The following is a 12,831-nucleotide window of genomic DNA, read 5'->3' as shown; positions in this document are numbered from 1 at the left end:
GTAAATAACAAAATGTTTGGTGTTTGATCCACTATAGTCCAGTCATCCTGTGAAATGTCACTCAATCTTGGCCTCTTTCGATGATGAGGGGGAACACAGGTGGTGACTCACCTTCATCTGACGACAAATCTGTGTCTGAAATAATACGGAATGTAACAGAACAAATCGCAACATGAACTGTCTTGTTCTGCATTGATTTAGTAAGATGTTAGACTTACCTGGACTATCGTTATTTTCCGGCATTTCGTAATCCCTGTCACTATCGAAATCCGAAAAATCATCATCAGTAGGTTCAGCAAGAACTTCTTCAATCATTTTTCAAAGTTTTGCATCCTCATCACTCGCCATTGTGAGTAAAAAGAAGATAAACAAGCTAAAACCAAAATACTAACGTCAAAATCAACGGTAAACAAACAACAGGACACCACAGAACACGTAACATACGCGTGAAAACACACGTGAATTTGTTCGGAAATATACACAGATATATAGCAGTACCTCACTAGGTGCTGCGATCTAGCGCTAATGTGATGAACTACAAGCATTACAGGACCTACAGGTTGTAGCGGGAACGCTAACAATGCGTTTGAAATACTAAAACAATGTGGAATGTGGCGGGACGTAATATTACGGCGGCCGCATTTTCTTCGTTTCCGCCCGCAACGTAATATTACGGCAGCCGCACAGTAAGTGTTGAGATAACTTTATTAACTTGCAGTCAATATCTTTACCACAGAAGATTGAGGAATACTGGATTTTTCAAAAGATCATAGCTTTTGCAACTCGGATCATAAGTTTGTGCCCATAGTTTAATCTGAAAAGTTATTTATTTTTCATAATTCACAATTTTCATGTATCTATTTCATGTACAGAATATACACCAAAATTAAAATGAAACAAATTACTTGAAAAAATAATAATGTGATGTGTTGCATTATTTTACACATGTTACTGTCACATAATTTTATGTACATATAAATGAGCAATTTTCATTTCGTGCATGCTTCAGTGGAATAGTGACACTTTCCCAATAAAGGGTTATAAAGCAGTCTTTTTCAGAGCACAGAGGTCCATGGTAAATAAACCTTTTAGTTTACTATGAAATATTATCTCCATATGATGTTATATCAGATGTTGGTTTTATGAGGTGTGAAGAACTTTGAAAAATTTCTTTGTGACACTTGTTGTGATTGTGCGTGAATTACAAATTTTCAAGAATGTGGTGGTTATTGTACAAGAAAACCAACATTTATAAAAAGGTTTACAAAGATGAAATGGTTAGTATTTTCAAACTTGTTGGCGGTGTTAGTAGAAGAGCCAGACAGTATCACATATCATAGAGCAAGGAGGACTGAAAAGGCCTAGAGAAACCAAACTTAGAAGGGGAGAAAACCTAAAGAAATGAAAATTCTCCAGTATGGGGGTTGGGTACCCTGTAAAAAATCATATTACGGAACCCCCACAAGAGCCTCAGATAATGGATGGGACATACGAAACATGGTTTTGGCAAAGGTAAATTATAAAAGATTTAGCAGTAGTAACTTGGGATATGCAAATAATGTTGGAACTTGGGGAAAAAATGAGAGAAATAGTTGAAGATGTCATGAAGTTAAAATACAATATTGTCGCACTACACAAAGTGAGATGGAAAAAAGCAAGGACATGTAGCAGGTGGATAAGATTCAGTATTCTTTACTGTGGGCCAGAAAGAAGGCCAGCTCAATCTGGAACACGATTTATAACAACACAAGAGATACTAGGAGAAGTCTTTTGGAATTGGCACCTATAATTGAAAATCTCAGCAGACTGAGAATGAAAGAGAAATTCAGGAGTGCAACAATAACAACAGCATACACACCAAAAGAGGAAGCAGAAGGAATAAAGGAAGTTTTATGAAGACCTTGAAATAACATGCAGTTAAGTACAAAACTATAACTTATTGCTAGTTTTAGGACACTTTAATGTACAAGTTGGGTGAAATGAAAGTGAGGAAGAGTATCAGGGAGGTACACTTTACATGAAGACAAAAATGAGAATGGAGCTATCTTATGTTAGTTCTGTGTTAGAAATAATTTGCTCATCAAAGGTACCTGTTTTCCACACAGAAGAATACATATGGAAATAAAGATTAAGTGGAGTAAGTTAATGAAATAGGCCTTGTGTTAGTAAAACCACAATGTGTTTTGATAGTCATTAACGTACGGAGATGCAAGGGTCCAAACAGTGATTCAGACCACTGTGTTGTACAAGCCGTAGTGAGAGAGAAATTAGCTGTAATCCATAAAACTAGAATGGGAAAAAAGCAAATTGAACTACAGAAAAAGTGAGTGATCCCAAAAACTGTAGAAAAATTTTAGATATTCCTACCTGGCATTTCCATTTTCTGAAAATACATGTAAAAATAGAAACATTTCACGTGGGAAAAATATATCAAAAACAAAGATGATGTGACTTACCAAACAAAAGCTCTGGCAGGTCAATAGACACACAAACATACACACAAAATTCAAGCTATCACAACCAGCGGTTGCTTCTTCAGGAAAGAGGGAAAGACGAAAAGATGTGGGTTTTAAGGGAGAGGGTAAGGAGTCAATCCAATCCTGGGAGCGGAAAGACTTACCTTAGGGGGGAAAAAAAGGAGAGGTATACTCTCTCTCTCTCTCTCTCTCTCTCTCTCTCTCTCTCTCTCTCTCTCTCTCTCTCTCTCTCTCTCTCTCTCTCTCACACACACACACACACACACACACACACAGCAGACATTTGTAAACACAACGAGTTTGGGCAGAGAGGTTCAGTCGAGGCAGAAGAACAGAGGCAAAGATGTTGTTGAAAAACGGGTGAGGTATGAGCGACGGAAACTTGAAATTAGCGGAGGTTGAGGCCTGGCGGATAACAAGAAGAAAGGATATACGGAAGGCCAAGTTCCCATCTCCGGAGTTCTGACAGGTTGGTGTTAGTGGGAAGTGTCCAGATAACCCGGACAGTGTAACACTGTGCCAAGATGTGTTGGCCGTGCACCAAGGCATGTTTAGAGGAAATTCTGGAGTTGTTCTTCACTGAGAGTCCAGATCATGAAGATGTCATCAATAAATCTGTACCAAAATTTGGGTTGGCAGGCCTGGGTAACCAAGAAGGCTTCCTCTAAGTGACCCATGAATAGGTTGGCGTACGACGGTGCCATCCTGGTACCCATGGCTGTTCCCTTTAATTGTTGGTATGTCTGGCCTTCAAAAGTGAAGAAGTTGTGGGTCAGGATGAAGCTGGCTAAGGTAATGAGGAAAGAGGTTTTATGTAGGGTGGCAGGTGATCGACGTGAAAGGAAGTGCTCCATCACAGCGAGGCCCTGGACGTGCAGAATATTTGTGTATAAGGAAGTGGCATCAATGGTTACAAAGATGGTTTCCAGGGTAACAGATTGGGTAAGGATTCCAGGTGTTCGAGAAAGTGGTTGGTGTCTTTGATGAAGGATGGGAAACTGCATGCAATGGGTTGAAGGTGTTGATCTACGTAGGCAGAGATATGTTCTGTGGGGGCTTGGTAACCAGCTACAATGGGGTGGCCAGGATGATTGGGTTTGTGAATTTTAGGAAGAAGGTAGGGGTGCGGGATGTCGGTGGGGTCAGGAGTTTGATGGAGTCAGGTGAAAGGTTTTGTAGGGGCCTAAGGTTCTGAGGATTCCTTGAAGCTCCGCCTGGACATCAGGAATGGGATTACCTTGGCAAACTTTGTATGTGGTGGTGTCTGAAAGCTGACGCAGTCCCTCAGCCACATACTCCCGACGCTCAAGTACCACGGTCGTGGAACCCTTGTCTGCCAGAAGAATGACAATGGATCGGTCAGCCTTCAGATCACAGATAGCTTGGGCTTCAGCAGTGGTGATGTTGGAAGTAGGATTAAGGTTTTTTAAGAAGGACTGAAAGGCAAGGCTGGAAGTCAGAAATTCCTGGAAGGTTTGGAGAGGATGATTTTGAGGAAGAGGAGGTGGGTCCTGCTGTGACGGAGGACGGAACTGTTCCAGGCAGGGTTCAATTTGGATAGTGTCTTGGGGAGTTGGATCATTTGGAGTAGGATTAGGATCATTTTTCTTCGTGGCAAAGTGATATTTCCAGCAGAGAGTACGAGTGTAGGACAGTAAATCTTTGATGAGGACTGTTTGGTTGAATATGGGAGTGGGGCTGAAGGTGAGGCCTTTGGATAGGACAGAGGTTTCGGATCGGGAGAGAGGTTTGGAGGAAAGGTTAACTACTGAATTAGGGTGTTGTGGTTCCAGATTGTGTTGATTGGAATTTTGAGGTTTTGGAGCTGGAAGTGGGAGATCGAGTAGATGGGAGAGACTGGGTTTGTGTGCACTGAGAGGAGGTTCAGGTTTGCTGGAAATGTTGTGAAGGGTGAGTGAGTTGCCTTTCCGGAGGTGGGAAACCAGGAGATTGGATAGTTTTTTGAAGTTTACAAATGTCTGCTTGTGTGTGTGTGTGTGTGTGTGTGTGTGTGTGTGTGTGTGTGTGTGTGTGTGTGTGTACGGGAGTGTATACCTGTCCTTTTTTCCCCCCTAAGGTAAGTCTTTCCGCTCCCAGGATTGGAATGACTCCTTACCCTCTCCCTTGAAACCCACATCCTTTCGTCTTTCCCTCACCTTCCCTCTTTCCTGAAGAAGCAACCACTGGTTGCGATAGCTTGAATTTTGTGTGTATGTTTGTGTGTCTATCGACCTGCCAGCGCTTTTGTTTGGTAAGTCACATCATCTTTGTTTTTAGATATGTAAAAATAGAAATGTTAAGATGATTAGATGAAGAAAAAGTATTGTGTAGGTGGGCAGAATATTTTGAAGAGGGGCTCAGTACCAACTCAGACTCTATATACATACTCATCCGACCCATCCTAGAATATTTCTCAAGTGCATTGGGACCTTACCAAATAGGACAACCAGAGAAGGGCATCGTGAATGATCATAGGATTGTTTGACCCATGGGAGTGTGTAACAGAGATGCTGAAGAAACTCGGCAGATTCTTGAAGATAAAAGTAAACTATTTGAGGAAAGTGTACTTACAAAGTTTCAGGAACCAGTTTTAAATTATGACTCAAGAAATATAGTACAGACACCTGCATATCACTCCACAGGTACCCTGAGGACAAGATCAGATTACTTAAAAGATGCATGGAAGCATTAAAACAATCATTCTTTAAGTGACTTATTTGTTTTCAACTCCTCCAGTTGCTTCTCTACATCATGACATTTCAGAATAAGAAAAAGGAGTGGAACAGGGGGAAAAATGTTTCTAACTGGTGCAGTGGAAAAATAAAAACGGAACAGGAAAACACCCTAATAACTAGTGCAGTGGGATGTATCCTCTGCCGTGCACTTAAGTGGTTTGCACAGTACTGCCACGTAATACTTTTAAATCTCCCCCCCCCCCACACTCAGTGAAACATAAGTATCAGGCAAGGATATCAATACAGTGCTGCAAGCTTCTTACAGTCATCAAGCTGTTTAGTTTCAGAGTACTCCAGAATACACAGATGGAAGTAGTTTGGTTTCACTTCTCCCTCACCTCCCTCCCTCCCTTCGTTCCCCTCATTCCCTTCCCTCCCCTCTCTCCCTTCCCCTCCCCTCCCTCGTACCCCTCATTCCCCTCCCTCCCTCGTACCCCTCGTTCCCCTCCCTCCCTTCCCCTCCGTCCCCACCCTCCCTTCCCCTCCGTCCCCACCCTCCCTTCCCCTCCGTCCCCACCCTCCCTTCCCCTCCGTCCCCACCCTCCCTTCCCCTCCGTCCCCACCCTCCCTTCCCCTCCGTCCCCACCCTCCCTTCCCCTCCGTCCCCACCCTCCCTTCCCCTCCGTCCCCACCCTCCCTTCCCCTCCGTCCCCACCCTCCCTTCCCCTCCGTCCCCACCCTCCCTTCCCCTCCGTCCCCACCCTCCCTTCCCCGCCGTCCCCACCCTCCCTTCCCCTCCGTCCCCACCCTCCCTTCCCCTCCGTCCCCACCCTCCCTTCCCCTCCGTCCCCACCCTCCCTTCCCCTCCGTCCCCACCCTCCCTTCCCCTCCGTCCCCACCCTCCCTTCCCCTCCGACCCCACCCTCCCTTCCCCTCCGACCCCACCCTCCCTTCCCCTCCGACCCCACCCTCCCTTCCCCTCCGTCCCCACCCTCCCTTCCCCTCCGTCCCCACCCTCCCTTCCCCTCCGTCCCCACCCTCCCTTCCCCTCCGTCCCCACCCTCCCTTCCCCTCCGCCCCCACCCTCCCTTCCCCTCCGCCCCCACCCTAACTTCCCCTCCGTCCCCACCCTCTTTCCCCCCTCTCAAACAGCTTGCTTCCATTGCTTTCAATCCCTCCACAGCTTAATGTATGAAGGTAGTGACAATAATTGACACTGTAGTTTAAATGTCTCACTGGCTACATAAACACAAAAAGTATACAACATTGTTGTTATGGGGTGGGCTTTTTACTTTGGTCATTTATTTGTATGTATGTAAATATCTTCCTAAAATGGCTCCAGGAAGAGACTTGTCTAATCTTTCAAAGACAGCAGCTATCATTGCCTTCTTTTGCAGTCTTTGCAATTTTCATACAGTTGAGAGATCAAAAGGTCTTTGACTTACAGTGACCACTAGCACTAAAGTTGCAGATGAAGTCTAAACTGGAGCCATTACTGTCATTTTAATTTCTTAAAAAATTACTGGAATAAATTTAAGAGAAATGTATGACCATCTACTAGACATGGTTTCGAATAATTACAAAAGGGCACATACTACTAATAATTACATTTTTTAAAGTTATTCTCTGACATTGGCAGATAATTCATAATAAATAAGAAATAATTATTTTTTCTTATAGCAGTGCTACATTTCCTTGCCAAAAACTATAAAATTTCTTTTTCTGTAAATTTTCAGAATTTTGGAGAAGATAAACTTCGAGAAGAGCTACGAAAACTGCAAGAAGATAAAAGTCAGTACCTTGGTACAGCCAAAGAATCGTTACGAAGGATTCTTCAGGAGAAATTGGATGCAATTACTAAATTAGCTGATCTGGAAAGGTGAGTGGTATATCCTCCTCCATTTTTGTTGCTTTTTATTAGTTTATAACTATTTAAATATTGGAAGAAGGGAAGATAACAGCTCACCATATAGTTCCAGTGTTCCATAGTGTGTCAGCACGTAAACAAGATTAACAGTACTGCTACACTTTGACATAACCATCTACTGAATATACATGTACGCTGTCGTCATTTGCATCAGATGCCAACTGACCACATATAAAAGTTACATAAAGAAAACACTGCAATTGTTAAAGAACATATTTGTGTTGCATCACATGGGGACTTTCCTATGAAATTATCTTCTACAATTTTCAATGCTATTGTTTTGGTAGCCTCTAGTCAATTTTTTTGCCAGTTGTCAGGCATACATGCTCTAATAACTGCAATATATGGGTTCTGGGATTGTGAAATTGAAGACTAATTAGGAGCTGAGGTTACTACATGTGAAAAGCCTCATCAGGATGCCATTTTAAGAGAGGTAATGTGAGAAAGCAGGAAATGAAAGAGGTATCACATTTCAGCAGTGTTCATTTGGATTAGCACACTGGAGAATGTGTATGACCTGGTGGGCCACACAAGCACCATTATGTCTACCCGTTGTTCCTCAAACTGTTCTGAAAATTTTGGAATAATGTGGTAGTGCAGTGCCTTGCTAAAGGTACAGAATACCAGCACGGTGCTGCAGATAAGCAGACAGGAAATCTTTTCATCAACACATTATTGCCAACAGCTGTTCATTCAAGAGATGTGGGAGTCCACAAATTTAGGTACTTGTAGTACATCCTTGGCGTATTGACACATGTCAAATCGATGCTGCTTGACTTCGGATGTGAAGTCCCATGGGTTGCACATTGTCAGATTTGGTCAAATGTTCTGATATTGTTGTTTTGTCCACCGTATACTCAATGTCATACTTATGACCAGTACTAGGGGGGATCTCTTCTAAGTCATAACATTCTGAACCACTCCATTCCCCCCCTGCGGGTTCGGGGGTTAGAATAGCCCCGCGGTATTCCTGCCTGTCGCAAGAAGCGACTAAAAGGAGTCTCAAACTTTTCGGCCTTATATGATGGTCCCCTGTTGGGTTTGACCTCCATCTCTCAAAATTTTCCGAAGAGCGAGCTGATTGGGGAAGGGCGCCTTACTTGGTGCATTGTGTCCATCTTGCGATCAGACCTTTCGCCAGCTTATACACCGTTGAATTGCAGTCCTGTCCGCTCTCCATCTCTTGGGCATTACTCTGTTTCTGCGTGCAGATTACACCTTGCACAGTGCAGTGCCTCTTTCTGCACCGACGGCGACCACGGACCACATGTTACCTAACATCCAGCACGGTAGCCAGTCCGTTGTGGTGGGGCCGCCATGTACCCTATTGGTTGTAGCCCCCTGACAACACAGGGATCGCTCTACTGATGCCTGCGCCATTAACTCCCCACGTATGCCAAGGAGTAGATGCCTATCCTCCTGGGGTATCGGGACTCCCGGCAACGGCCATCCTGCCAGGTGGCTCTTGCCGTGGCTGGGTTGCGCCTGTGGGGAGGGCCCTTGGTCAGAGTAGGTGGCAGCAGGGCGGATGACCCGCAATGAAGCGTGGTACATTGTCTCTCGCTGGTCGCCAGCCTCCAGCAGTCTCTAAGCGTTCTCGGGCTCAGTTTAACGCTCAAAAGTACGATCCGAAAACGTTCCCCTCCCTGGCCACACTGTGGGAGGAACGTAAGTCTCAGGATGGCAGTAGCAGTTATTCGCCCCACTTCATAGTTTGTACGAGGGCTGATGGGGAGTCTTTTCTCTCCACAAAGCCTCAGTTCTTCGTCGAGCATTTAGATGACAAGTTTGGGGAGGTGGAGGGTTTGTCAAAAATGCACTCTGGGTCAGTCCTGATACAAACGGCATCCTCTGCCCAGTCACGACGGTTACTCGCTTGTGACACCCCATAAGAGTTTAAACATGGTCCAGGGAGTTATTTACCATAGGGATCTTCTTTTGCAGTCTGATGAAGAGCTGCGCGCCAATTTAGAGCGCCGATGTGTACATTTCGTCCGGCGCATTCATCGGGGTCCGAAGGAAAATCAGATTGCTACCGGTGCCTTCATCTTGGCCTTAGAAGGGGATACATTACCGGAAAAGGTCAAGGTGATGGTCTACCGATGTGACATTAAGCCCTATATCCCTCCCCCGATGCGGTACTTTAAGTGCTAGAAGTTCGGCCATATGTCTTCTCGCTGCACTTCCAGCCTCACATGTCGAGATTGTGGACCCCCATCACATCCCAATACTCCATGTGCCCTGCCTCCCATCTGTGTCAACTGCGGGGAGCACCATTCACCTTGCTCGCCAGACTGCTGAATTTTCCAGAAAGAGCGTAAAATCATGGAATACAAGACCACCTAACCTATACTCAGGCCAAAAGGAAATACGACAGACTCCATCCTGTGAGAACGACATCTTCTCTCCAATTGTGGCCGGATCGACGAGTAGTACAACTCCTCCTGCCCCCTCACCAGTGGGGGGCTCTACCCACCGGGTTGCTCCTGCACCCACCTACCTCAGGAGCAACACCGTCCCACCCATCGGGGACATCCGTCCCCACTTCCAAGCCGGAGAAGTGTCGAACTTCTTCGGGTTCTCACGCTCGCAAGGGGTCCCTTGGGTCCCTCCCTTCCCAGGTTTCCGCCAGCGAGAAGGCTGACGACCGACAGTGGCGTAAGTGCCCGCAATCCTCTGGTCGTAGGGCTTCACGATCCTCCTCTGTCCCGGAGAATGAATCGGTGAAGCCCTCCCAGCCGGTGCGACCCAAGGAATGGTGTATCGCTAGATAAAATTGTGAATGCAACAATCACTTTCCTTATTGCTATTTACACTGTTATTAGGTGAGCTGGAAACAATACGGATGCTCAGTCACACAACTATATACAGCAACCATTTACTCCTCTGTTACATCCTTGGTCAACTATCAACTAAGTTTACTCTGACCAGTGATATTCAGTTTTTTGTTACTGTTACGACTATTCTAGTAGTGCAGTAAAGATCAATAAAGCATGAATGAGTAAACCCTTTCCTTATTTTTCACCGAGTGTGACTGTACATGTATATTGTTTCCAATCTTCTTAATAAAAGTGTAAATAGCAATAAGTATAGTGCTTGTTGCATTATAGTATGTCAATCACGTTATGATTATGAGCAATGTGGGGTTCATGCTAGCATATCGTGATGTGAAATAGTGACAAGTTTCATTTATCTCAAGCACCAACTTCACTTTGCAATTTTTCGGGATGTAATTGATGTATTGTGTTGCAATCAATGCCATTCTTGTTGTAATGTTTCATATTATTAATTGTGTAATAAATAATACAGGGTGCCCACTTAAAGCATAATTTTGTGTTGAAAACAATAGTTGCTTACAATTTAGATTGTCTCATAGTAGAAAGTCGTGTTTAAATATCTGTAGGTGTTCTAGAGATACTTGAACTGAAATCATTAAATGGGCCACCCCGTATAATAAGATTGCTGAAAAGTGTATATGATGGAGACCACGTAATGGTCATAGACATGGGATGTGTTGGGTTAGCATAAACTGAAAAATTCTGTAATTTATCTTCCATGATATATGAAGAGCAAATTTTAGTCATATCTGATGTTAAATAAGTTCTTTTCTGTGAATGAAAATTTTTCCAAGGGACAGTTGGTGAAATGTGAGACCAGATGGTGAGCCGTGCTTGGGTAGCTCAGTTAGTAGAGCTCTTGCCCACAAAAGGCAAAGGTCCTGAGTTTGAGTCTCAGTCCTGCACGTGGTTTTAATCTGCCAGGAAGTTTCTGTCGTATCATAGGTCCTCAATCTAACTTAGAGTGAAGCGTTCATACAAGTTTAAGTCAAGTAAACACTTCAGTTTAAACAATACTTTTCATCAGGCAGTGGGCATACATGGGCTCATCTCTCCTGCTCATCTTCCCCCTACACACACACACACACACACACACACACACACACACACACACACACTCTCTGTCTGTTTCTCTAGCTTTGTGCAGATCATGCCACTGGTTTCTGCCATTTCGTCCAGTTCATCACAGGTTGTTTAATTTTCTAACTTCCTTTTTTTCCAGATATTTCTAGAGATTTACTTTTTCACTTCATCAAGGTGGTGTTTAATTCTGATGTAAAGTAATGTACATATAGCACCTGATCTGCCTGTTGTGCCTTATGTTTGTTTATTTTTTCACACATTATCTTAAGCCCAGAAACTTTATACACATCTTTGTGCAACTGCAGGTCAACTAGAGATGCCTGTATTTGTTTTATTTAATGTGTATATAAAATGTTTTCTTACCATGATTACATAGAACTCTGAGTAACACTGAAGATGAAGTTGACCATTTGAAGGATATGCGAGAAAGGAGCCAACAGGAACTTCAGGAGCTAGCTCACAAATACACTACTCAACTTCAGAAGGTCGAAGACTTGGCATCCAAGTTGCAGGTATGTGTACAGGTGCGCATCACATTATGCTGTAATTTAACGCAGTCTACAAAGTACATATGAGAGACTGTTTGTGAATAATGAATATTGTTATTAATTGCTGTATTGTAATGATATTGTCGCAGTAGAAGCGGAGTAGCACAGTCGCCATAGTGTAGTGGTTATGATTCTAGACTGTTGCTTGGACGGTCGTGAGTTCAAAACTCCCCTGAATTGTAAAATTTCAATTTCTATATTCGGTGTTATGGCCAGCAGCAGTTCGCTCCGCGCTCTTGTATGTGCAAGTGCTGAATAAACCTTCATTAAGTGAAGTGAAGTTAGTCTTCATCATTCGTGTGCTTACATCTTCCTCTACGTTACATTATGCTGGTGGAGACGTTGGGTATTGGAACTTGTGATACCGCACGTTATCGACAACACAGTGACTCCCATCAGGCCATGACAGAGCCGCTGTTTGTGGCGAGAAACCTGAGTTTGAACCATATTCAACAGATCACAATCTATCGGATACAGAAGAAGAGGAGGACATTACGATGACAGCAACTGTGTGCCACCACATGACATCCTTCCGGGTTCTCTGGTGACTATGGCAAAGATCCAAATAAGTGGCTGAAGGTATATGAGCATATAGCCAAATTTAACAAATGAGATGACACCATTTGTTTGGCTAACATTTTTCTACTTGGAAGGCACTGCAAAGCAATGGTATGAGAACAACGAGGAGAAGTTCACAAGCTGTGAAGCATTCCAAGTGGAACTGCGCAAGTATTTCTGTGACACACAACAGCAGAAGTTCAAGGCTGGATATAAATTAAAGTGCAGGGCATAGCATCAAGAAGAAATTACAGCATCCTACGTTCAGGACGTCTTGGAGCTGTGTAAAATAGTGTATTTTCGAATGAAGGAGGAAGATAAGGTTGCACATCTCATGAAGGGTGTTGCTGAGGGCAATTATCAAGCTCTACTATTGAAAGAGGTTTTGACAGCAGACGACTTCATAAAATGGTGCCAGTATATCAAGACAATGCATCAAAAGAGAATTACACACAAGAAGTTCGAACAGCTTCCAAACGTTGTATCGATGTCTGTGATGGAGAAAGAAACTGATTTCACAAGTGTTCTTTGTCAGATAGTGAGAGACGAAGTATACAAGGAACTTCGATTGCATGGCGAACAGAAAACCTAGACGCTTCAAGGTGTCATAAGGGAGGAAGTGGAACAGACATTGAATCCAATCTCTCGTCCTTCATTTCCCTTTAAAACTGTGAAAAAGTTGAGACCCAGGCGAAGTTAAGTTCCTACAATGCCACATGAGGAATC

At 43.8% G+C, this 12,831-nt stretch overlaps 1 protein-coding gene across 9 annotated transcripts in view; it reads left to right on the top strand.

Annotated features, from left to right (window-relative positions):
• Positions 1 to 12,831, top strand: part of LOC126298880 (sarcolemmal membrane-associated protein) — a 323,320-nt gene that overhangs the window by 138,255 nt on the left and 172,234 nt on the right. For all 9 annotated transcript variants that reach the window (XM_049990412.1, XM_049990407.1, XM_049990408.1 and 6 more), the window contains 2 exons: positions 6,889 to 7,031; positions 11,376 to 11,511. In XM_049990412.1, the coding sequence (XP_049846369.1) occupies positions 6,889 to 7,031; positions 11,376 to 11,511 (279 nt within the window). The remainder of the gene's footprint in view (positions 1 to 6,888; positions 7,032 to 11,375; positions 11,512 to 12,831) is intronic.

The sequence above is a fragment of the Schistocerca gregaria genome, chromosome X (genome assembly GCF_023897955.1).
Source record: "Schistocerca gregaria isolate iqSchGreg1 chromosome X, iqSchGreg1.2, whole genome shotgun sequence".
Lineage (NCBI taxonomy): Eukaryota > Metazoa > Arthropoda > Insecta > Orthoptera > Acrididae > Schistocerca > Schistocerca gregaria.
Note: the sequence above shows the minus strand (reverse complement) of the source record. Positions and strands in the feature narration are given on the sequence as shown.